The sequence below is a fragment of the Balaenoptera ricei genome, chromosome 2, assembly GCF_028023285.1.
Source record: "Balaenoptera ricei isolate mBalRic1 chromosome 2, mBalRic1.hap2, whole genome shotgun sequence".
Taxonomy (NCBI): Eukaryota; Metazoa; Chordata; class Mammalia; order Artiodactyla; family Balaenopteridae; genus Balaenoptera; species Balaenoptera ricei.
In genome coordinates, this window is record NC_082640.1 from 78,557,474 (window position 1) to 78,584,436 (window position 26,963).

Sequence of the window (26,963 nt, forward strand, 5' to 3'; positions counted from 1 at the left end):
ACAACAAAGAGTAGCCCCCACTCACCGCAACTAGAGAAAGCCCGCGCGCAGCAATGAAGACCCATCGCAGCCAAAAATTAATTAATTAATTTAAAAAAAAAAAGAACTTTGGAAAATATATCTCTTATAAAAAAATTTTTTAAATGAAAAAAAAAAAAAAGGCCGGTGTACAAATTTAAGAAACTCTTTACTATATTAAAAAATTATATTTAATTCACTCTCCTCCAAGTAGTCAATATACTACTACTAAAATTCTATTATATAGTACCAATATGTAAATAATGTAACAAAAAGGCAGCATCTGTCCATTACATTGACATAATTTTTTTTCCATTAAATATGATTCTGCCACATTTGTTCGGAAAACACCTTCAGAAGCAAAAGCTAACAAGGTGTAAAAAAACACAATCAGGATCCTCTTTAAGAAATTGCAGGGAAATGCAAAAGCAAGGCAGAGAAATAGCAGAGTTTCCTAAAAGATCTCCCATGTCATCACTGGAGAAAACTCAACAGGAACCACACACCAGGGACTGAAAATGCGGTTAAGAGGGGAACTGATCCTCCTCTTACTTTCACTCATCGAATGCCGCACAGATGTGACTGTGTGTCAGACACGGTGCTAGGGACAGCCACAAGGCGACAAAGGGCACACACTGTCGACTGCAAATGGCTTGTTGCTGGTCTATGTGATTCTTTTTTGTCTAATTTGAAGCAATGCTTAGAAGTCAGGAGATCTCAAAATGCAGTAGCCGGGCTTCGCAGGTGGCACAGTGGTTAAGAAACCGCCTGCCAATGCAGGGCACACGGGTTCGAGCCCTGGTCCGGGAAGATCCCACATGCCGTGGAGCAACTAAGCCCGTGCGCCACAACTACTGAGCCTGCACTCTGGAGCCCGTGAGCCACAACTACTGAGCCCGCATGCCACAACTACTGAAGCCCGCGCGCCTAGAGCCCGTGCTCTGCAACAAGAGAAGCCACCACAATGAGAAGCCCGCGCACCGCAACGAAGAGTAGCCCTCCTCGCCGTGACTAGAGAAAAGCCTGTGCGCAGCAACGAAAACGCAACGCAGCCAAAAATAAAATAAATAAATTTTAAAAACAACAACAAAAATGCAGTAGCCCAAGTCTTTACAGATTATCTCATTTCCATACAACAAAGATCCTCTTTCGCCTACCATGATTCCCTTCCCCACTTGTAACATATGACAGCAGAGGACCTAGAAACTTCCAATAAAATCTCCTGCATCCCCTGTGTGACGTAAGTTTAATTTTCCTTACCGTCAAATCACTATAAACATGCCAAACACCATCCTCAACTACCCTTCAATGAATAAACCATGTTAACTCAACCTTTGACATAAGGTCTGAAGATGATAAAGACATAATGGGTCCAAAGGAAAATTATTTTACTCAGCAGCCTGTTGGCATGTCCCCCATGAAGCAACAGCACATAAAGGCCAAGAGCAAGGACACCAGGCTCCTGCACAGAAAGGAAATCAGATGGAAAAAAGAGACGTGTCCCTGCAAAGCAATGAAAATTAAATCAGTTTTGCTTTTCTCCCTCAAACTAAACCAAATCTCAAAAAAACTAAGACAGGCAAATCAACAAGAGACTTTTTTTTTTAACTGTTATAATAACCCCAAGCAGACTATTTCCCAAACGTTTTATTGTTATACAACAAACCCATCTTTCACTTCTTGTCATTTGCAATTACCGTGCTGTAACTGAAAAAGCAGTGAGTCACTATGCAGCACAGGGGAGAGGGCCTACCAGCTCTGAGCTATCACTGTGATCATCACAGAATAAACAAACAACAGCAAGAGTTCTTTCTCCATCATCTTTAACCTATATATTACAGAGACTCTACAATTTATACTCTGTAATTCCCCTCTTTCCCTAAAGATGGCATGATATTTCACAACATTTTCCCCTTTTCTCTAACAGCCCACGTGAGGCCTGCACCAAAGACCTCAACATAATTTAAAATCCATCTGCAGGAGCCAAGAATTCAATTAAGAGAAAAATTATCTGGCAAGGGTTTGGGCAATTCAGCCCATTAACCCTCTTGTAACTTTGCTGAGAAAAGAACCGGAATTGTCTAACAAAAGGCTTCACAAGTCAGAAGGAACAGGCGGGGGCAGGGGTGAAGGATTCCAGAAATCTGGGTCCTGTCTGCAAACCCTACCCCATTAGCAAAGTCACGCAATGCCCTAGGCCACCGACCTTTAGGAACCCTGGAGGGGTTCACTCCCGGGCTTTCTAAATCTCACCGCGTGTAAGAGCTTTTAAGCAGGGTCCTTAACAATTTTTAAGTTTACAAACTTAAAACGGTCACCAACAGAACTGCTGAGTTTATCGTCTGTGAACAAGGTCTGGATCAATCATCTGATGAAACCGAGTTTCACCCTGTCATGAAAAGGAAGGCACACAACGGACACCAGTGCGGGAGAGGCGGTCCTGCCCCTCTGTCCCCACCCAGCCGCTCCGCACCCTGGCCGGGACCCACCTTGGCAGCCTCCTCCACGCTCTCCCGCAGGGCCTGCAGCTCGGCGTCGTACTGCTCCTTTAGCTTGTCCATCTCCTGGTCGTGGCTGGAGACCTCTTCCTTCAGGGCTCCCTTCAGGGCGGTGAGTTCGCGCTCCCGCTTTCTCAGGACGTCTTCCTGCTCCTCTTTGGCGATGAGCAGGTGCTGAAGGTCCTGCTTTGCCTGCAGAAGCTCCTGGAGGGAGGAAACGCGGGCGGGGAGGTGAGGACGCCGAGCCGCCCCGCACCTCCACCCCGGTCACCGGCACACACGGGCCGCACCCTCGCTCGTCCTCCGCGCTCTCTCCTCCCGTACACTACACGCTGCTTTAGTCCCTCTCCTCCTCTCCCCTTCCCTTCCTCAGAGGCCATCATCCCCCTCGATTCGACTATCTTAGCTTTTCTGAGATTTAATTCGAGGGGGAAAAGGGAAACTGATTTCATTTTCGACGCTCTGAGGGGCCAGGTCTGTTTCTTCCATCTCACGTCACTTCGGTGCAATGGTCTGTAGCCCTTGCTAGTGGCCTTCATGAGCCGTTGCTTTGTGGAAGACATGCCGACTTGCTGGCCTCGCTTACTTCACCCCCAGAACCCTGCGTGTACTCAAACCCTTAACCCACAACCCAAGTCCTCGGGATGCCCCTGCCCTGTGCTGAGCAGGCACAATATTCACACGTTCTCTGCCTTCACCGCCTCATAACCTCACAGTTCACGAGCAAAGTCACACAACTGGGGCAGCAAGTTCCGCTATAAATCGCATCACCTAAACCCAAGTGTGTCCTGCCAAGGCTGGGCATTCCTTTCAGGTCACCATCTCTTGTCAGACCTGCTCAGCTCCCCTCAAGCTGAGGCTCACTCTCTCCGGCAGACACCCCTACTTTGTAGTCAGCCAGGACTTGGGCTTGACCGCCCAGCACCTCTCCGGACGCCAGGGTTCCTCCCCAGCCAAAGCCACTTCACAGACAACAAGCTTTCTCCCCTGCCAGCCTGCTCCAAGTCTTTACTGATCAGCTGTCTTTTTTTTTTTCTATCATTTTGTTCCTTTCTGTTTCCTTGAATCTATGTCCTTTTCCTTAGGGCACAAGGATCCTCCTCTGAGTCAAGGGCAAAAACAAACAAAAAAACAAGCTTTTCCACCAAACTTTTGAAAGTATAATTTCTGTTCACTGCCTCTACTCCTTGACCACCTTGTCACTCCTTACTCTCTTGCAAATGGCTTTGGTTCCTAGTCTGCTAAGCCTGTCCCCTCCAAGGTTGTACTGACCTCTTAATCTCCACATCCAATGGCCTTTTCTCAGTCCTCACTTTTCTCAATCCCTCTTTGATCCTCTTCACCTGTCCCCTTAGAACTCTCTTCTGCCTTGCCGTTCAAAGACACTGCATGCTCCTGTTTTCTTCCCTCGGGCCACTTTTTCTCTGACGATCTTTTCTGGTTTTTCTCTCCCTCTTATTAAAAAGCTAAAATGACCCCCAAGAATGTGACTTTGCATTCTTCATTCTTTTTTGGCAAGCTCATCTAGGTTTTTTTTCCCCCCCAATTTTAAATTCTATATAAATAACTCCCCAAACCTTTACCTCCAACCCTTATCTGAGTCCAGACCTGCGAGACTCATCCATCTGGATGTCCCTTGGGCACCTATGATTCCGGAGGCTTATGTTTCTCAGTGAATTCTTCAAGTCCCTTCCTCTCCTCTTCTTTGTTCATTATCCTTGGGAATGGCAGCACCTGCTCAGGAGCCTGGCAGCAACTTTGATCTCTCTCGTCCTTGTCCCTCACAACCAAAAAGTTAGTTCTGTAACATCTTAGATCCTTTCCCTCACCTCTCTGGTTTAGGCTCTCATCACCTCCAGCCCAGGTGGTTTGCAAGAGCTGCCCAACGGCTCCCAACCTCCAGTTTCTCACCTGTAGCCTCTATGCCATCACCCACACAGCATCCTCTGTCTGGGATGCCCTTCGTCCCTCTCGGTCCCATGTCTCTCTGCCTGCCAGAAAACCTCTCAAGACTCAGATACTGTATGACCTCCTCCAAGAAGTCTTCCTTGAATCCCCTTCCTGAATACCCACCGCACTTAAGCTGTGCTTCTCATAGCACTTAATACTTTTACCGTGCAGTCCTTGTATCTAGATTTTATTTTCCTATCTCCTCTCTTGCTAGATTATCAGCTCCTTGAAAAAAGGACATAGATCTGATTTATATTTCTGATGCATGGATCAATGATATTGGGAGTGGGCCTGTTCTGGACATAAATAAGTTAACATAGGCAGTACAGCAGGAGTCTGGAGATGTCAGAATTCTAAACTCGTCTATTCTTTCACTGGTGGCTTCTAAGTAAATACACATCCTGTCCTCTTGGAGCTCCTGGAGAACTGAAGGAATGGTTGCCACCTGGGACCCGAGGCCTCAGAGATGATAAACTACTTTCCATTCAAGAAGTGGGTCACTGATGAGGGGATGAAACTATTTGTATCGATTTAAGAATAACTGACAATGGACTCTCTTTCCTTTACTCTAGGCACGTGCGTCCATTAAACCAGGGGAGCCTCTGCAATCCCAGGGTAGAGCACCACTGCACAGACTAAGAATTAGTCCTTCAAGAATCTAGCTAGCAAGCACTAATAAGCTTAGAAGAAACTTCCAGAGAATCGTCTAGGCAACTAGAGCAACTCTGGCTCTTCCAAAGCACCAAACACAGAACACATAAGTAAATTTTATGAAAATATACCCCCGTCCTGATATTTGTCAAAGGAGATGCCCTGTGGTTCCCACTGTCCGGTCCCTCCTTAGGGATATTAGAGACACCCGCAACCCGCCCCCACATCACTGTTGCTATTGGCTATCTCTCTAGGCCTTCCTGGAGCCTCCTGCCAGCTTCTTCACAATTGCCCTTGCGAGCCTACTCCCGTTTCCTGCTCTTATTTTCACACATTTCTCAATTGTTTTAACGATAAGTCAGTTCCTCTTCCCACACTTATCTTTTCCAGGATATATCTGTGTTCTGTGTTGCCTTTTGTGTACTGCCACCAATGCATGTCAAGAACCTGTTTTTATGGTCCATTCTACACCAACATGCTGTTATCTGTGTCTGGGGCTGTTGCTTAAGTGGACTCTGCTACACAAATCCAATCAGATTACACCTCACGGTATCACTGAGTAGCACCTGAAGCTTTCCAGGGTAGAGACCGAAAGGGATGGGAGATTTCAAAAACTTCACTTCATCACCTCGGTGGCTTTACTGCCAATGATATCAAGCTAAAGAAGTGAGAGAAAACATATAAACCTCAAAATTCACGTGAACGTCTATTAGAGATGCACATGCCTCTCTGTAGACTCCAATCAAAGCAAACAAAGGAAAACTCTGGGCACTCAGAACCAGTACTTTCAAAACCTATACACATCCAGGGTAGCTGCACACATGAAAGTACAAGAGATAGAGACCTAGTATGGATGTGTATTTGGGGGTGGGTACAGGGTAGGCTAAAAAAATTGACTGTGTTTGGTACTTACTACATAATAAGAATTACGCTAAGCATTTCTAAAAATCGTAGGAGATGAATATTATTATTCTCATTCATTTAAAAAACAAAAAACTGGAGCTCTGAGACGCTAACATGCCTAAGATCACGCAGCTTATAAGTGGTAGAGCCAAGACTGGGACCCAGATTGGATACCCCTTCTCTACACTACACAGCCTCTGCAGGCCTGACGACAAAACTACACACTCAAGAAAGGCTGAGGAACGGGCAGTTACTCAGTCTCTCAGATGCAAATGAATGGTGTATTGAGTTCTGCTCAAGTGCTTGTAAGGAGGTCCACCTTTTTAAACTGAAGCAAAGAAACCTGCCCAGAACCTGAAAAGACAAGAAGGAAAGTTGAGAAGAAAAGGAAGCATGCTCTGGGCCCCAGCTGTTACTAGCAGCAGCCAGTGGCTGTCCTGACAGCAGGGGCACCAAAAAACACAGACCAAAATGTCCAGAGTAGCAACTCATTTGCCCACAGAAAGTTTCACTTCACACGCCACCTACTCACAGGTATTCCACGTCAAAATGAGAAAACAAAACTGATCTAGACTCTCTTTTGCATAAAAGCTTCCCAGAAGTTCTACAGAGTCCCTATCTCTGGCCCACGCTCATTGAAAGGAAAAGTAAAGGTCTTTTATCAAAACTACAGCTGCCAAAGAATTATGTCATTTTTCTCCCCCAGAAGGATGGCCTAGAAAGTGTAACACAGTTGATGAGAAACATGATTTTTTCTGTTGCTTCTTTAGTAAAATGTGTATAATGTTCAGTAACATCACAACACAATAAGCTTATAATTATTCTAGAGATGTCATTTCTGAGCACAGCCTATCCCCAGACCAATAGGATTTTAAAACCAGAATAGTTTACTGATATCTAAGTACTTGGTCTTGGTAAATGTCAGGGATAAAGCACCACGAGATTCTGTTGGCCAATCTGTCAACATTATAGGCTCCCATCAAAGACAATCTTTGGTAATTAGAAAAAGCCACCGTCATGAGGCTTAGAGAGATGTCTCATGTTTACTCATCCCTCCAAGAACAGAGGGAAACAAATTCATGGACAAAGAAGTGACTGAAAACTTGACCTATAGTTATTTTTGTATCTTGAGTTAAAAAAGAAATTCGGAACCATCAGTTGTTTAACTAAGAGTAACAGTCATCCTATTCTTGGTCAATTATTTGGCTTCTCCTAAAAAAAACAGGATATTTTCTACTATTTCTTCCTTTTTTCCTTCCTTCTTTCCTTTTTTTTTTTTTAATGATTTTATTCTCTCTTAATGTTACTTTACTGACTCCATATAGGGGCCCAATGTTATTGAATACAATGTGAAGTATTAAAAGATATTTCATGAAAAATCTTGTGCGTTATGCAGGCCTCACAAAATTTAGGGCCTTCAAGCTTTTTCAAACATTAAAAAGCAGAAGTGTTTAATGTTCATTGTGTTTAAGAGTCTGTTCTAAGCCAAGTGCCATGGAAAACTTGGCTACAACTATAATCTGTTATCAGATTCCCCCAGGCCACTTTTTATTAAGATATGAAGAATAAACTGAAAGTGACGAGGAGATGGGGTTTATTTTATTAGTAATATAGAAACCATAGACCATTTTTTACATGTTGCTGACATGTCAAAGGAAACTGATAAAAAGAGTGAGGACAATTTTCCAGAGGGAGAGAAATCCACTTTGGCATAGAGAAGCTAATTGTGTCCTAACTTTTCTTGCAGAAAGGCAGCAGTAGATGATATAGCTTCCATTACAGGAAAGAGGCAAATAACCAGAAAACCAGCAATACCAGGAACATTTCTAAGAAAAGATGTACGCTGTTTCCCTTTCCTGAGTCTCTCATTATTAGCCTCTGCCTGAAAACACATCACCAAAGCTGAAGCTCATATCCCAGTTACCACTATAAGTCAAAAAGCTAGTTATGTTCAGTTAATATATGCTCACTATACTGTGTTCAAAGAGGCAAAGAAGCTACAGTTCATTTCAGAATTATTCCCATTTTTTTTTTTAATGGTAGCATTTTAAAAATAATTTATCTTTTTTTTTTTTTTCTTTTCTCCTTTGGCCACACAGCACAGCATGCGGGATCTTAGTTCCCTGACTAGGGATCGAACCTGTGCCCCTTGCATTGGAAGCACAGAGTCTTAACCTCTGGACTGCAAGGGAAGTCCCTAAAATTAATTTAAACATTGAAATTTATTTATTCATTTGCTCTGTTGCTTGGCACTATGCTAGGCATGAAATGTGGGAAGAAGCAAAGATGATATGCTCTTGAATGAGCTGGCCAGTAAAAGAAATAGAGAATCAGAGCAAGCTCAAATGCACTAAAACAGAATCTAAAAGGATAGAAAATACCTGGGGAAAGGACAACTAACAATTTTAGGTTTTAGTTACTAGGAAAATTCAGCAACTTAAGAGACTTCCCGATAGCTAAGATAATAGCTTTCCCCTTTAGAATCAGTGAGGTGTCCACACAAGGAATCATAGACTATGGCAAAGTCTTACCTTCTATTTAAATGTGTTTTTGAAGCTACATTTTTATCAAAAGCCATAACCTGTTCAGTGACATTTCTCTCCTTAGGAAATTTTTCTAAATAAGTAAAAGGACACGTATAAAAAATTCAACATATTTTCTCATAATTAAAAAAAAAAAGAAGAAACAACTTAAATATTGGAGGATGGTTAAGCATATTGTGGGGTATCTTCTTAAAAATGAAATATGAAGACGATAAAGTATCATAAAGAAAAATATTTCTGGCGTATTAACTTTTAAAAGCAGGTATCAAAACTGGAGAGACACTATATTTGTTCCTACATTATAAATGAAATCTGTCAATGAATAGGGAAACAAATAAAAATGTAGAAAAAAAAACCAGTTTGTTAAGGTATTAGGAAAATATGTGCATTTCCGCCCCCCCCCCTTTTTTTTTAATCTTTATTGAATTTGTTACAATATTGTTTCTGTTTTATGTTCTGGTTTTTTGGCCGAAAGGCATGTGGGATCTTAGCTCCCCGACCAGGGATCGAACCTGCACCCCCTGCTTTGGAAGGCAAAGTCTTAACCACTGGACCGCTAGGGAAGCCCCTCACCCCCCATCTTAAAATTTCACCTTATGTGATTTTCTTAACACTTCAGTGATAAATACACATATCTTCAAAGCCCCATCCTAGTGTACCTTGTCTTTGTAACCCAGAGCCCTGAGAAGACGACAGAGCCAAGAGAAGCAGAAGAATACCACAAATGCAGTGGTTTTTAAGGACTCTTTGGATGAAAAGAAATACCAGGTGGTAAGGAGCAGGCCTGAGGCTTTCTCAGGAGAAAGTGGTCTCAACAGAGACAAAGAGATGGTCACATGGGGGGAAGAGAAAATGACCCCCTCTGCCCACGTGAAAATGAATTCATGAGAAGGCCTCTGCCCTGTGGCCACAAACGCTCCACTCTCCTCTCCACCCCTGCCAAGTCATGGGGAAGAGAGATGCTAAGTCCTAAAGATCAGGAACAACAATCCCTCCTGGGCAAGGACTTCCAAAGTAAACATGGAAGAGGGTGAGAAAAAACAATGGACAGCTGAGACAGAGGAAGCTACAAGGAATTACGAGACAGCAGCTTTTAACCCCCAAGAAAAGGACAAAGATGAGATCCAAGCCCTTCGGGGAAAAGCAGTAGAGAGTGAAAGTTAAATACTAACAAGTTACCTTTATTTTCTCATGGGTTTTTTGTTTGTTTGTTCTGGCTTTGTTCTAAATTGTGTATCATTTATTTGTTGGGCTGTTCCTACAAACCAAAGCTTTTATAAGCTAGCTAAACTGAACTAAACTTCAAAACTAAGCCAAAGATACAGGTGATGCTAAAGTTATAGCAAAGATTCACTTTGTTATACAGCAGAAACTAACACAACATTGTAAAGCAATGATACTCCAATAAAGATGTTAACAAAAAAGTTATAGCAAATATCAAAATATCTACACAGCACAGCTCTTCTTCTGATCCTCAATTAGATTCATTCCCCAGAAAAAAATGTAGACGTTCAAAACCTATTCTTGCTCTCTAATCATTTCACACATGTGTATCTAACACCTCAACAGGATGGTAATCTAATTCAGAGAAGAGATAATAATTGTCTCTGAAAAAAACCCATAATAATTAACAAATGGAAGCAGAAGAAGGAATCAACCTTATTCACTGACTCACAGATTGATAATATCAATAGGGGATAGACTGATACGGGCAGAAGCCAGACTGGCGGCCTGTGTATAGAGCAAGTAGATTAATTCATTTACTCACTCACTCACTCGTTCAAAATGCATCCATCCAGCCACCCACCAAATATTTCCTGAGTGCTATATGTCCTAGCCACTGGAATAACTGCTGAGGATATAGTGCTAAGCCAACCATCACCAACTCTGCCCTCTTGGAACTTACAGTCTTATGGGGGCTTTAAACAAATAAAAACTTAACCTGTGATAAGTGGTGTATGGGCATTAATATAATACTAATGTCTTTTAAATGTTTTTTCATAATCGCATTACTTACAAAGTATCTTTGCTCAAAATTTAACCTGAATCTATTAGTGTTTAGATCTAAACTCAAATTTACTAGAAACACAGGGGAGAGTGGAACAAGTTAATGGACACCATAAGGAAACAATTAGAAAATCCAGAATGTGGAGCATTGGTCTGGGCTCTTCAGAAGTGGGATGGGAGAAAAAGAGCAAGGAGTAGGGGATGCAGGGACAAGGGAGGCTGTACTAAGATAAATGAACTCTGAGCGAGAGAATAATGAAAGCAATGTGGGATTCCTGACTGGATCCTGGCTTGGGGGAAAAACAACAACTAGTAAATACTCTTGAGGGACAGCTGGCAAATGTTGAATAAAGACCATATATTATATTGTATATAATACAACATAGGAATTAATTTTGCAGATGTGATAATAGTATTGTGGTTATAAGAAAACTCCCTAATTATTCAAATGCATGCTGAAAAGTTTAGGGGTTAGACGTGGTTTTATCTATAAATTACTTTGAAACGGTTCAGCAAAGATGAATAGATATAAAGCAACGATACTCCAATGAAAATTAACTTAAAAAAAAGATGAATAGATAGATGAATGAAAAAAAAGAAAAATGAATGGATGGAGAGAAGAACAAAATGGAGTAAATATGGCAACATGTTGATAACTGTTGGATTTGGATTGGGACTCTACGGCAGTTAACACATTATTCTATTTTTCTGTATGGCGGAAAATTTTCCTAAGACAAACTATTGCATATGATGCTCTCACAGAAGGGAACATAGGGGCAGGTAGAATAAACACGCAACAGAGTATGGCTCCCAGTTCCCCCACCCATCCCATACTGTCCAGGCAGACGGGGGCTTCTCTTGTCACCTGACCCCAGCCCTGCTTACCTCAATCAGAGCCCCCTTCTCCCTGTCCTCGGATTGTTTAGCACTGTCCAATTCATCATGCATTTCTGAGAGCTGGTCCTGGAGATCCCTGATCTCAGTCTGGTGCTGTTCTCGCTCCATCTTCACCTGGAACAGCCTGGCAGGAAAGGAAGCCCATGAGAGAGTTTCTCCTGGCCTCTGCTTATTTTCATCCAGTCTGCTTTCAGAGCTTCAGATCATCAAGCAGAGTCATCTAAATCCCCAAGGAGCCTCCCATTTTCTGTTCTGCACTGAACAGAAAATCACAAACCAGAAAGGCACTGGTAAGAACTCACGTCTACAGTCTAATTTGCCCAACAAGAAGACAAGTGAGAACTCAAACCAATGTAATGGGAAAGGTTATACAGTGACATTTCCTCCCCAAAAGGAGATCACAGGGTACTAGAATTTGGACATAGAAGATAAGGAATCAGGAAAAAGAGCACAACTTTTATGATAAATGTTTTCATTAAAGCCACCCCACTCCCTACCAGCCTACCCCACCCCATCCCCAGTACTCTAGACCAGGAGAGTTAGCAAATTATGGCCCATGAGCCAATCTGGCCCACTGCCTGCTTTTGTAAATAAAGTTTTACTGGAACACAGCCATGCTCATTCATTTATGTATTGTTTATGGCGTTTGCACAATACAATGGCAGAATTGAACAGTTCCAACAAAGACCATACGGCCCATAAACCCTAAAGCGTTTACTATCTGACAGAAAAAGTTTGCCAACCTTTGCTCTAAATGGAACTCACAACTATTCTACCTTTTATTTTGCAAAGTCTTTACTGCACTCTAAATTTTGATTTTTTCTTACCAACCTCTTTTCTGAAATTAACCTCTAAGAATGTTTCAAAAGAAAACACTACACCATCAAAATGGCAAAGGTAATCAAATGCTTTTATGATATAATGTCCTGTTTTTCTTGAATTTCCCTCTAGATTTCACTCCTGCTTAACCTCTCACTTAAGGCTTCTGTCATGGCCAGTGGGCTTCATGGCACCATCCATTTTCACACCTTGGTTTCAAATCCTCTTGTCAAAGATTTTAACACAACATGATGGCAGGGCCATCTTGGGCTTGTCTTTCCTTCTCTGAAGACCCAAAAGAAGTATATAAGCACTGGTCACAAAATTGGTCAGCACTATCCAGGACAAAATTCAGAACGTGGGAGACTGTGGAGGTCATGTGACACATGCTTTTTAGAGACTGGGCCTAGGCTCTTTGAGATCTGTCCTTAGATATCACCACTCAGTATTCCTTGCTTCTCACTTGACTGCTCTGAGATCTACTCTAAGGGCTGAAACTTTACAAATATCCTTTGAGGTACACAAAGAATCTTTAAATTATTAAATTCATTCTGCTTACCAGTCTACACGTCACCAGTTTTATAATTTTATAAGAATAAGAGGGAGAAAAGGGTCAGCAGCCCTATAAAGATTTGGAAGGTTGGGCAGAATTAAACGGACAAAAAGGATCCAGCTTGGGCTTCCCTGGTGGCGCAGTGGTTAAGAATCCACCTGCCAATGCAGGGGACATGGGGTCGAGCCCTGGTCCAGCAAGATCACACATGCCTCAGAGCAAATAAGCCCGTGCACCATAACTACTGAGCCTGAGCTCTAGAGCCTGCGAGGCACAACTACTGAACCTGTGTGCCACAACTACTGAGCCTGTGTGCCACAACTACTGAAGCCCGCGCACCTAGAGCCCGTGCTCTGCAACAAGAGAAGCCACCGCAATGAGAAGCCCGCGCACCGCAACAAAGAGTAGCCCCCGCTCGCCGCAACTAGAGAAAGCGCGCACGCAGCAATGAAGACCCAACACAGCCAAAAATTAATTAATTAATTTAAAAAAAAAAGCGTCTGGCTCCATTGTTGCAGGAAACCAGGAAGGGCACAGGCTCTGGGCCAGAACTTACTCCTCCAGGTGTCTCCGGAGCTCCCCTTCACTTCCCTCCAGCCGCCGCTGCAGCTCGGCATTCTCTTCTACCTTGCTTTCATGTTGACTTTGGAGTGCTTCTAAGTTTGCTTTCACTCTGTCTCTCTCTTCTTTGATGTTCTGCTGATTCTAATAAGAATATGTGATGTTAAAGCACCTCCACCGTACATTAATGTCATCCCACTGAAGCCTCCTTCTAATCTCTGATGGACTCCATGTCCCTGCACTTAGATTATTAAACAACTTGATGGAACTATGTAATGAAGGCATGGGAGTTCGCATCTAGAAAGAACACTAAACATTTAATGAATTGTAATACTTCTGAAAGAGAAACACAAACACAGCTAAATCACATTCTGCTCTTTCTATTACTTAGTCCAGATGTTTTATATACATTTAGTTTCCAATTTGCCTGTCTGAATCCAACAGCGTTTCTATTACTCTGTCAAAGCCAACATTCTCTATGTGCTTTGGTTACTTTAAAAAAAAGTTCTTTGGGCAGCAGGAACTAAATATAGAGGAATTTGCTCAGCAATGGGAAGAATGTTTCTTTTGGGAAAAAAATTTGTTTTCACTTCATTTGGGCAACCCAAGGTACTTAAAATATTCTTTATCAATCAAGACGGAACAGAATAAAATAGCATAAAGAAAAATCAGATACCTTGACTTCTAGTTGAAGCTGTCTCTGAAGTTCAGCCACTTCTGTGGTCAACTTGTTTTTCTGTTCCAAGAGATCTTTGACTTCAGATGAAGAATTAGAAGCCTATGATTAATTGCAAAAATATCCTAAGTTAAATGTTCAAGATGCTTAATTTTTTTCTTGCATGAACATTAACAACAGGATGACACTCTCAAAAGGATTCGGCTAAAATCCTACAGCAAAGTGGTTAGAAAACTACAACTAAAAGGGAGGGGAAAAGGTAAAAGCAGAAATCAAAACCAGAAAAGGCAGTGTCTTGGCTCTCAGGCACCTGAATCCAGGTGTGAGTCATGCATGAACTTAGAATGAGGTACTTCCTCATCTACTCCATGAAGCAGACCAGAAACCAACAGTCAACAGAAACACAGCACTTCCAATTTTCTTAGGCAAAATGAGAACAATTTATCTTAGAAATGTAAATCTAACCCAAGGAGGGAAATTGTAGATTGTTCTTTCCCAAACAAAAACTGCCTGCTTCATGGCTTTCCAATATGGTCTTAGCCCATTAAGGGAGAGGGTTCTCTTGCACGAAATCACTTAACTGCCACCAAAATATAAAACTCCAAAACCTTTGCCAGCAAATAATCAGATTCATAAAGCGAGAGACGAGGGGAGTAGAAAAATGTGGGCAATTAAGCAGTCACGGCACTGTCATCAGAGCCAGAAGTCTAAGAGCCTAAGTTCATCGTCTCATCATCTCTGGCTTGATTAAGAAGCAGCAGCTGCTTAACTGGTCTCCCGTCCTCTAATCTTACCTCTCTCCAAAAACTACAAAGAAATGAATTTTTATAAATACGACACTACTCATTGCTGTTTAAAGTCCATCAGTGGAAGCCTATCACCTTTGGCCTGAAATGAAAATTGACATGATCTACAAGGTCCTGCCTACCTGGTGCCTGGTCCCCATATCCTAGCTCTCTTCTCCAGCTACACTACATTACCTCTAGTCCCCTAAACATGGCAAGCACACACCTCTTTATAGTTTATGTTTTTTGTTCTGTTCCCTCTACCTAGAATGCTCTCCCTTCCCCTCTCTGGGAGAATTCTATGATCTCTTGAGACATCATTAGTGTTATCAACTCCAGAAGGGCTACCCCAACTTCCCCAGTTTAGGCTGGATATCCTAGTCTGGAACCACAATGACAATCTTAACATCAAGACCAAAGGATGCATTCTCCAGGAGAATATGCAGGTTAATGCAAAGCAACAGTAATGGTGATGATTTGGATTTAAGAGATTTAGCAAAAAAAATCCTAACCCAATTTAAAAAACTGTGTAGAGTTCCTGAAACCTGCCTATAAGCAAGGTGTATAATTTAAAGGTTCCCCAGTGGGAACTGTGTGTGTGTGCATATATAAAAATATTTTATATATTTATAAATATAATATAAATACATAATATATAATAATAAAATACATCTATATAAAGATATATAATAAAATGTGCTCATATATTTTAAATATTATTTCTACAGATAAATTGAAAAGTGTTTTTATTTGATGCCAGAGCAGCAGTCATGGGTTAACTGAGTGCAAGGGGAATACGGAACAGTAGAGAAAAAAGGGTAGTTGATGCCTATAAATATCCTTTATTCATATGTTTCCAAACTTAAAAAAGAAGCAATAGACCAACTCCCTGTTACCTGCCTCTGGGTATCTTCTTTCCTTCCAGTGCAGAATTCCCCCCAGAAGGGAAAAGGAAAGATGCCCAAGCAAGAAATGCGGCATTCAAGGTGGCATAGAATTGAGGGACAAGATTTTAGTTGTCCCTCTTAAATGCTGCTTCCTTTCATGGCACAAGGTATGTCTAGCATATAGTACATGTTCATCAAATAGGGGATGACTCCTCCTTTAACAAAAAATCTCCAAGTCCCAACTAAAATTCAGTACAATAAATTAAACAGGCAGTTTTTTTAAAAAAGAATTTAGCCCCACTCTACTCCTTCCTTTCCCTTCGGCCCACGCTGGTCAGCCCACCAGTCTCTCTTCCACATTCTCTAGTTTGATTCTCTTATTTCTTAGTCTCTGAAGTTTGAGAACTTGGGTCCACGCCCGTTCACACTTACTTTTCAAACCTGCCTACGATGACACTAGGGCTCTCCATCCCATGCTTCATTTCATTCTTCCTATTCTTCTTTTCCCTTTCTAAATCATACCACCTGTTGTTTCCTCCTGTTATGTTTTATAGATTTTTTTAAAAATAAAATTTCTTAAAACCTTTCTAGAAAAAAGGCAGGGTGCAAATCAGCAATATTTAAAACATGCTGTTCCATCTTCGGTACTGCTTACTACTCAGGAAACTTCCCACTAACTACTGTAACCAGAAGTACAGACTGAAGAAAGCCATTTGTTTGCCAGGTTCCACGTGAAATGCCCTCTACAAAATACAGAGCTCCGCCTTACTTGAGTATTTCCTTGCGCGCTCCCTGCTGCTCGAGACTTCAACGTCTGGATTTTCTCAAAGACCAGGTTGACCTTCCTCTTAGTAGCATCATCATTATCGGTGCTCCTGGAAAGAAAAAAAAAAAAACAATGAGGGCACAACTGTTGGCCTCAGACTATTTTATGTGCCACGACACACAAACAGCAAGCCCTTTAAGAAGATAAATCGCAAGAGGCGTGAATTAATTAAGGCTGCAGACACAAACAGTGTGAGGAGGGCAGGATAGACGGTGTATTTTTCTCCAAACAAATTGTTCGGTGTTACCACCCGATTTGGGAGAGGGGTTCCCACTTCCAAACATGTGAAAGAGACACAAGCACATTCGAAATAAGCTTGGAGATAACATCCAATAAAAATTTAGTAATTTGTTGCTTGCCGATTCAAATGAGGATATTCACTCCAACAAGGAATCTCTCCTGTATGTGTGTCACGCTAGGAATGATCCACCGAGATCTTGTTTTAGCCTTTGTTTAAAAAAATAAATCCCCCAAGCCAAGGTTGTCAACACAGCTGCCCTTTGTCTAGACTTTCATAGGTAATGGTCAGATAAAGTTCTATTAAGGACTACCCCCACACCTTCTATCACACATACCTGGCACTTAGGAAAAAAAAAATTTTTTTTTTAAATGGAGGGGTATCTCTCCCCTTATTTTCTTTTTTTTTTTTTTAATTAATTAATTTATTTATGGCTGTGTTGGGTCTTCGTTTCTGTGCGAGGGCTTTCTCCAGTTGCGGTGAGCGGGGGCCACTCTTCATCGCGGTGCGCGGGCCTCTCACTATCGCGGCCTCTCTTGTTGCGGAGCACAGGCTCCAGACGCGCAGGCTCAGTAATTGTGGCTCACGGGCCTAGCCGCTCTGCGGCATGTGGGATCTTCCCAGACCAGGGCTCGAACCCGTGTCCCCTGCATTGGCAGGCAGATTCTCAACCACTGCGCCACCAGGGAAGCCCTCTCCCCTAATTTTCTTTCTTTCTTTTTTTAAAAAATTTAATTAATTAATTTATTTATTTTTGGCTGCGTTGGCTCTTTGTTGCTGCACGCGGGCTTTCTCTAGCTGCAGTGAGCGGGGGCTCCTCTTCGTTGTGGAGCACCGGCTTCTCATTGCGGTGGCTTCTCTTGTTGCGGAGCACAGGCTCTTAGGCGCGCAGGCTTCAGTAGTTGTGGCTCACGGGCTTCAGTAGTTGTGGCTCACGGGCTCTAGAGCACAGGCTCAGTAGCTGTGGCACACGGGCTTAGTTTCTCCACAGCATGTGGGATCTTCCCGGACCAGGACTCGAACCCGTGTCCCCTGCATTGGCAGGTGGATTCTTAACCACTGGCGCCACCAGGGAAGCCCAGGGGAAAAAATTTTTAAGTAAGTTTCCTTAAATAGATGCCTCCCACTAAAGTCTGTCTCACCAGTCTCTCAATAAATCATGGGCCAAAAAAATAAAAGAATGTAGAGAAAGAATTTTAAATGTTAGAAGTTCTTCTACCTTAATCTTCTCATGGTAAAACCCTTCACAGAAAGACACTAATAATTAGTTCTTAGCTAGAAGAATCTCTTTACTTTTTTTTTTTTCCAAAAGAGACCCTATCTTATATTTTGAATGATTCTGTCAGCTCTATATTACTGACAGAAAATTGTAAGGCACTATATAAAAACTATGAAGTGTTCTGATACCAATGAGTATTTGCCAAGTGACTTTCAGTCATGTCAGACTATAAAGCTTTTCTTCTTTTTAATCATATCTGATGAGAGAACTGAAACAGAAACTTCAAATTCCTGGCCTAGAATTCCAGCTCAGTTGGTATCTAAGTAAGGACTGAAAACCAGATTATTCAAACTCATCCTCCTAGATAAGTAAGTGGAAAGCACTGCTTTTAAATGACTCATACATGCTTTAAAAATAATGGAAGCAGGGGCTCCCGGCCAATGTCAACTCTGGGGAGGGGAGGAGGTATTTTATTTGTAACTTCTAATAAGGGACGATCGATTATCCCTGTGTGCATACGGACAAACTCAAGGCGACGACAGACTCAGTTCAAAACTGAATAGTAGACATTCTTCCTATCTTTGAATTTGTTTCTGAAACAGTAAAGAATCATTTTAAAAACATATTCATTTTTAACTTTTAAAGTAGGATGTTCTTCCCCACACTTCCTTCCCCTCCTCTTCACCCCCCTCCACCCAAGACTTAAATGCTGTTATGACAACTCCAGCCACGGAGTCTGCACCCTGAAATGGCTCACCCAGGGCAGGAAGGGAGGGTAAAACACAAGGTCTCAGAATAGAAAATTAAGAGGCCCACCAGGAAGGACAATACTTTGCTCCTTGAAGGAAAATCACTAACCCTTCTTTGAGGTAATTGTAAAGTATCTGCTTGGCCGTCTCCTCATTGGTTTGCTGAGTGAGTTCTTGCTGGCCTTTTAACAGATCCGGTGTGGCCTGGAACACAATGTCGGTTATTAGATCACAGGATGACGCTTCCAAGAAAAAGGCACAAGCCCACAGCAGAAGCTTCCAAACACATTCCTGCTTCCCAGAAAGGATTCCTCAGGTAAGGATGCTCATTACAACTGGTTCCACCACTTAGCAGCTCTGTAACCTTGGGCAAGTTACTTAACTTTTCCTCACCTCAATTTTCTCGCCTGTAAGTAGAAGTTAATAGTACCTACCTTCATAGGGTTGGTGCGATCCTATAATACATAACAAAGAGTGCCTGGCACTTACCAACCTTAGTATCATTTTTATCATTATTATTTTTTTACTGTTACTACCAAAACACTAACTGGACCACTTAAATAAATTCCATCACTTCAGGATAAACCTAAATTAGGATTAACCTAATTTCTCAGGACAGAAATTAATCCAGTCACTCAATGTCATGAGGAAAATTAATACATCTAAATAAACCTAAGGACGAAGCCTCTTGTTTTGGAAACAAATTCTGCATACTTTCAGATTTTACACATACACGAAAAGAAAAATCAAGGCTCTCTACAGTGTTTGACAAGTTACTTTACAAACAAGAACACAACAGGAATCTAGTGGTACTTGAATTTACTTAGAAAACCAAGCGATTAGCAGTAGGTCATAATCTACTGCTAGGGGGAAAACTCTAAAAAATATTACTGATTCAAGATGGTGCAATTACTGACTCAGGATGGAAGATATGTATTCCTACAGCCAGGATGTATTGATAGATCACTTAGAAGGAACAAAGACTCCACCAGTATATACCTGAGTATTTGAGGTGGAAGTAAATGTCTTCACAGAAATCCTCTTGGTACCTGAGTCCGGGAAAGTTGCTAGCGCCCGATTCTGTAACATCAACGTAGCGGTGGCTGTTTTGATTTCCTCCCCCTTCTTAGTCTGTGCTGGGAGGGAGGATGTGCGCCCGGTCGGACTTTCCTGACCACCTTTGTTTTCTGGAACTTTCCCATCTTTGTTCTGGAGGGGCGGCCTGGGCTGGGCTCCCTGCAGCCTGGCGAAGGCGCGCCCTCCACCCTGCCTCCCCCGGTGCTCCTGCGCCTGCACCCTCTGCGGGCACAGCTGCGACGGCCGCAGCAGGTGTTCGCTGGACTTGCCCAGGTTCCTGCTGAATTCGGTCAGGTACTCTGAGTTCCCTTGGAGACCGAAAGGAAATGCACTATCCACGCTTCGGGACCTTTTCCTGTCTTCTGGGTTGATCCTGTTTCGCTTCCCAGACCTGCCTCTTCTCTGCAGCCCAGGTTTTTGGTCAAATTTTTCAATTAACTGATCCACGCCAGGAATCGACCCCGTATCAATATCCCGTCCAGTTCCGGGCAAGAAGGGGATATACCTTCTGTTTTCATGACGGTTCACATTGTCGGCATGGATGGCACATTCTTGATCATCGAGTAAAAATCTGTACAAAGAGTTGGCCGAAGTGGGAGTTGTGGACGATGAGGAGGATCTCCGGGACCGGGCTCCGTCCAGCACGGGCCCGGCTGAGTCCTGGCGCCGGAACGGAAGCACGTCGGGCCTGGTTTTCTTGGCTTCCAGGTGGGTGGGTAGGGGCCTCCCGCTAGGGGCAAGGGCCTCCTCTGCCAGCCCCTCCTTGCTGCAGCTCTGAACGTTCACGCACACCGAGGTCTGCTTCTTGGGGTCATCGATGACCACGGAGCTGCACAGTCGAATGGCCGTCACACTGGATCTGGCCGGGTCTTCCGAGGGAGGTCTGGTCGGCTGGGAATGGCTAGGTTTGGGCGAGCAAGTCCAAGCCTTCTTACTGTTGGTCCCTTCTTCTGCGAAACCTTTTAGCCAATTACTCTCAGGAGGCTGGTGATTTTGTAAGTTCAACTCATTCTTTTCGGGATCATAGGGCTGTAAAAGCTCTGGATGCCTCTGAAAGTTCAGCACGGGGGATGGCTTCATCGCTTCGCCTTTGTGATCTAGAACTCCATTCTTGCCCTCAAAGAGAGAGGGCTGTTTCAGGTTTCTTACTGGGCCGGGTGGGGCATATGGGTTTTCGGGCAGCTGCAGTTCTTCTGCACTGTCCTCCTCGAGCACAGATCCATTGCTGGAATGGAGAGGCAGGTTACTTGTCACTGGAGACGGAAATGATGGCCCGTCTTCAGGAAAAGACGTGCCTGCCAGACACCGCTCTGTGTTATTGAGGACTATGTAGGGGTGGCCATCAATCCCCTGGACCCGAATACTGACACCGTAGGAGCCTGCCTTAGCGTGCTGGGAATTCCTTGATTTTTTGGTTTCATCACTTGCGAGTCTCAGATGGACACCGTATTCCTGCTGCACATGTTGATATTCACCGAAATACAGCTCCATGGTTCACTGTTGTTCACTACCAGGGAAAATTGGGGTAAAAAGAAGACATTAAGTTAAAATTACATCTGTTTAAATGAAGATTATGAGGGAAGACTTCAAAGTTCAGGGAAAACCAAACACTTTAAAGAGCAAGGACACTTCAGAACCAAATGCTCGTCCAAACAGGCCTTTCTGGATGCCTGTGGGTCCACGTGACCATGGTGTTTGTCAACACTGAGCTTGAACCCTGGCCTTAGGGTAGATGACTGGCCAAATGACCTGATGCCTTTGGTAGAGCTTAATTATTCTGTTTCTAGCTGACGGGCTGTGCTGGTTGCCTTGTTTTTTCCTTAGTTCATTTCCTCACCCTTTATGCTATTTATTTTTAACCAATAGGATGTTCCAGTTTACCAGCATTTGAGAACAAGGTACTTTTCCAAGAAAATAATTAAGAGCTAAGGCGTTCTGATGCTCACCATTTTTCTTTTTTTCTAAACTGTTAATTTTCTTGTCAAAACCCTTTCAAGCTTCTTTATGCACAACCCTGCTTTGAAATCTTTATCATTATTTATTTGGCTATAGTGTTTAAAACATTTTTACTTTAAGGAAGCAGTTGTTTGTGAGACCGACAATGAGAGTAAGTGATTAAAAATAGTTTTCATTTTTTTTTTAACCAAAAAGTTCAAGTTGGGACTTCCCTGGTGGCGCAGCGGTTAAGAATCCACCTGCCAATGCAGGGAACACAGGTTCGATCCCTGGTCAGGGAAGATCCCACATGCCTTGGAGCAACTAAGCCCGTGCACCACAACTACTGAGCCTGTGCTCTAGAGCCCGCGAGCCACAACTACTAAGCCCACCCGCCACAACTACTGAAGCCCATGCGCCTAGAGCCCGTGCTCCGCAACAAGAGAAGCCACCGCAGTGAGAAGCACGTGCACCACAACGAACAGAAGTCCACACTCGCCGCAACTAGAGAAAGCCGTGCAGCAACTAAGACTCAACACAGCCAAAAATAAATAAATAATTTTTTTTTAAATTGAAAAAAAAACAGTTCAAGTAACTTAAGGACCTGAAAAATTTTATGAAAAACCGGAAGACTTGGGGCTGTTTATTTTGTGATGGGTCCTAACACCAAGAATCACTGCCTTCACCCGTTCTGGTGTGTGGCCACCCTGTCAGAGATTGCATACATATCACCAAGCAGGCTGTCCAAGCCACCCCACACTCTGAGGTTCTCTCACCAGAAATTCACTTCTGTCATTCTGAAAAACTCCAATAGCCACAGAGATGCAAGAAGAACAGAAACAACTGGTCACAGAAAAACAGCTGTCTCATTTCTTTCACTGTTAGCAGACTTTTTGAGTTTCCTTTCTATTCTGGAGTCAATCTGGTAGCATATTTTCCAAGAAAATCATCTATTTGATCCATATTTTCAAATTTATTTGCACAGAATTTTGCAACGTATAAATCATTTCATCTCCTCTATTTCTATTTCTCATTATCTAGTTTTATCTGAGCTTTCTTCACCTATTTCTTGATTATGCAGGTAAAATATGTCTACATATTTTTTTAAATTGTTGTTCCCCTAAAGAACTAGCTCTCAGATTTATCATTTTTAAAAATTTTCTAATTTATTGAGGTCTAGTTTGATCATTATTTCTTTCTGCTTCCCTTTATTGTTTCCAATTTCTTTTTTTTGAATTTTTGAATTTTTAAAAAATTTTTTATACAGCAGGTTCTTATTAGTTATCTATTTTATACATATTAGTGTATACATGTCAATCCCAATCTCCCAATTCATCCCACCACCACCCCACACACACTTTCCCCCTTAGTGTCCATAAGTTTTTTTCTCTACATCTGTGTCTCTATTTCTGCCTTGCAAACCAGTTCATCCATACCTTTTTCTAGATTCCACATATATGCATTAATATACGATATTTGTTTTTCTCTTTATGACTTACTTCACTCGGTATGACACTCTGTAGGACCATCCATGTCATGTTTCCAATTTCTTGACTTGCATGCTTCATTTGTTTCTTTTCATTCTTTTATTACAGTCCATAAATTGTGATATGTGACTGTCAGTTAGGAATTGCATTGGTTCCTAACAAACAGACCCACAATAGCAACTTAAGAGTTAGGATATTTTTCCCCCAGAGATAGGAAGTCCAGAGCTGGAATGGATGCCAGGATATTTTTGAGGAACACCTCTTTTTATGTTTCTACTCATCTACTTTTAGCATGTATTAGACACCTTATGATTACAAGATAGCTGATCCAGCATCACATATACCAGATGGGGCAACCTTCTTTTTAAGGAGCTTTCTTGGAAGCCCCACCCACCAATAATCCCTTGCATCTTATTGGTGAGAACTTAATCTTATGGCCACCCCCACCTACAAGAAAGGGTTGGGAAATACAGGTTTTTTTAAGCTGGTCATTGACACTCTCAAAATCAATGTTCTGTTGGTAAAAAGAGAGAAGAGAATGGACATTGGGAAGGCAGCCAGTAGTTTCCACCACAGAAATGTTTCTATTATTATTTTCTAGATAGTTTCAATGTGTGGTTTTGATTTCTTTGACTCAAGAGTTGTTTTTGAGAAAGTTTTTGCATATCCGGTATGTTTGCTATGCTGTTTTGGCTTGGAGGGTCTTTATTTCTGTATGTTGTTAACTTCTATTTGCATTGTATTATGGTCAGAAAATGAAGTCACAGGAATTCCCTGGCAGTCCAGTGGTTAGGACTCCGCGCTTTCACTGCTGAGGGCACGGGTTCAATTCCTGGTCAGGGAACTAAGATCCCGCAAGCTGCATGGTGCGGCCAAAAAAAAAAAAGAGAGAAAGAAAGAAATGAAGTCACTATTATTTCTTTCTTTTTCAATGTATTGAGGTTTCTTTTGTGGGCAAATATACAGATAATTTTTGTCCATGTTTAATGGGTGCTGGATGTAGTTTCTGTTTTAAGGGATGGCATTCAAAATACATCCATTAATATGCCCTTACCGATTATTTAGTTCAGTTATAGCACATCCTCACTTATTTTGTCTTTCTAATTTGTCTTGGGCTTTCCTGGATACATTCATCTCCTACTACTAGCTTGGTGCTATCAGTTTGCTTGGTGATTATTCTTTTAAATGTAAATCATGTTAGACATCATCACCTCCCATTTTACAGATAGGAACAACTCGGAGAGATACAGTCATCTGCAATATTCATCATCTCACCGATTCCAATGATTGATTTCATAATGTCTACTTTCACTTGCATCAGCGTTATACTAACATTTTAAAATAATTTAACTTTTAATCAGAATAAAACAAGATAAGATGAAAACCTGTACTCTCCAGCTTCCCATCCCCAATCCTGATCACATGCCTCAGAGGAAACCAACTGCAAATTGCAGCTGTTTCTTCTAGTACTTACCTCCATGTTGCTGAGTGATATGCCTAGCTGCAATTTATCATTTTTACCTATGGTAGATGACACACACATACATATGAATTTCTCATTCTGCTAGCTTCCCAAGAATAAAATCAAGAGCCAGTTGTGTTTACATTATTGTGATTATATAAATACTGTTCACTGAAGCGCTAGATTGTAGACTCTGGCCATCTTTCCTCTCTTCCATAACTTTAACTTTTCTAGAGGCAGTAACTGCTATTTTTAGCTTGTCTTGTTTTCTATATACCTACCCTTAAATATCTTCATCAGCTATATGACATCTGTTAGATGCTTACCAGTATTAATTTCCAGATGATCAAAATATCAGGTAATCTGGTGGTCTTTTTCCGTGGTGACCTCCCTTGCAAACTTCCACCCTCCAGCCCTATATTAGGGTCTGGTTGCTCTCTTCCCTTTGTGCTACATTGTTTCCCAAGTTTGGTGTCTTCCTCTTTCTTAGTTTACCCAATTGGTCTGAGGGAGCACGGGTCCAGTAACTTTTAAAGGTCCAAGGGAGAAAAATTTTGAGTCCTTGTATTTTGAAAAATGTCTTCATTCTGCGCTTATGTTTGAATGATAGTCTAGCTGTATTTAGAATCCAGGTTAGAAGTATCTTTCCCTCAGATTTTAAAGTATTACTCCGTTATCTTCTAACTTCCAGGGATGCTATTAAGAATTCTGGTGCTATTATGATATCCTGTCCTCTGTGTACGCCCCGTTTATTTTTCTCTGAAAGTTTTTAGGACCTTTTCCTTGTCCTTGGTGTTCTGAAATTTCACGATGACATTCCCCAGTGAGGATTTTATTAAATTGGCCACTTTTATAAAACATGAGCACTTAATATATTCCTTCAATTTGGAAATTCCCTTTAGTTCTATGAAATGTCCTGGTATTATCTCTGTGATAATGTTTAGAAAACCATTTTATTTTGTTCTTGGTGTTTGCATCTAACATATTAGTAATGTTGAATCTTCTAGACTGAATTTCAATTTTTCATATTTCTTTTCTCATCTACTCAACTCCATCGTTTTTGTTCTAATTTTTGAGAGATACTTGAATATAAAAGATTTGAGGATGTATTTAATTTTTAATTTCCACTTTTCCTTTATTCTTCTGTAATTGTTTTTCTTTTTAAGTTCTATTTTGGACATGAAAACAGCTTCTCTCTCTGAGGATATTATACTATAACTTTTTTTCAGAAAAATGCAATTTCTCTGCTGTCCGCAACATCTCCATCTTCCGCAAGATTTCTCTTTTCTGGTTTGTTTGGGTCCCTGTCTTTCATGTTGAAAGCCTTCCTAATATAACTTGGATCTTTGGCTGCCTGATCCTATTTAAGAGGGAAGTAGTAAAAGCAGATTGGAGGCTCTGTATATGTGCAAAGGAGTTATTAGCTGGTAAACTTCAAGTTATGTGGGGCGAAGAGTGCCAAGCTTTCCACTGAGGGACCCGCACATTTCAGTGTCTGGGAGCATTCTTCTCTAGAGCTGTTTGATTTCCCAAGAAAAGAATCCTCCAATCCACTACTGAGGCTGCAGCGGGGCTGGCTGCTGGTCTATGGGACAGGGCAGGGGAGGAGCAGGGAGGTCGCAACTCAAATTCAGTCCCTGTTTTCAGTCACCCACACCCGCTTCCAACATCATTCCAGTTCAGTTTCCCCAGAGAAGAGAACTCCAGTCTACTGCTGGGGTGGGGAGGGGGCAGGGGCAGGTGGGTGCCCAGATATCCAGGGCACAGAGGAGACGCTGGAGGTCTAACTGCTCCAGTTCTCAAGGCACCTAAATAATTCCCTAGACGTTGGCCCCTCACCCTGACTTCCACAGTAACTGATGCCTTCCCACTTCTGAGCTGTTCAACAGCTCTGCAGGAAAATCTCCTCATTTGTATACTGCAAGCGCCTCAGGTTGAAGCATCTCTCACCCCGCTAATTACCACTACATCTGCTTCAGCGCTCTCCTCCGCTAAGTCTCCACTGCCGTTCTTTGTCTTTGGAGATTTAATTTTTATTCCTTTACTGTCTTCTGAGTGGGATTTTTGAAAAGGAGATACCTAGTTTCTCTAGCTGGACGAGACTAATAATATTTATAAAACACTTCAATCCTAGAACAAGAACAGCAAACGCGCCTTAGATGAAACAACGTACAAAGGCCTTCAAGACCGCAATGTCCAGGTGTGTCTTGATCCCTCGTTTC

General features: G+C 42.1%; 1 protein-coding gene across 3 annotated transcripts in view; it reads right to left on the reverse strand.

Moving 5' to 3' along the window:
• The window catches only part of CGNL1 (cingulin like 1), a 154,481-nt gene that overhangs the window by 78,688 nt on the left and 48,830 nt on the right, over positions 1 to 26,963 (reverse strand). For 2 of the 3 annotated variants that reach the window (XM_059913182.1, XM_059913183.1), the window contains 7 exons: positions 19,780 to 21,364; positions 18,890 to 18,984; positions 16,518 to 16,623; positions 14,077 to 14,178; positions 13,396 to 13,544; positions 11,456 to 11,591; positions 2,508 to 2,720 (listed from right to left, as the gene is read on the reverse strand). In XM_059913182.1, coding sequence (XP_059769165.1) covers positions 2,508 to 2,720; positions 11,456 to 11,591; positions 13,396 to 13,544; positions 14,077 to 14,178; positions 16,518 to 16,623; positions 18,890 to 18,984; positions 19,780 to 21,348 — 2,370 coding nt within the window. In that variant the 5' untranslated portion in view covers positions 21,349 to 21,364. The remainder of the gene's footprint in view (positions 1 to 2,507; positions 2,721 to 11,455; positions 11,592 to 13,395; positions 13,545 to 14,076; positions 14,179 to 16,517; positions 16,624 to 18,889; positions 18,985 to 19,779; positions 21,365 to 26,963) is intronic. The other variant, XM_059913184.1, reaches the window with a different exon arrangement.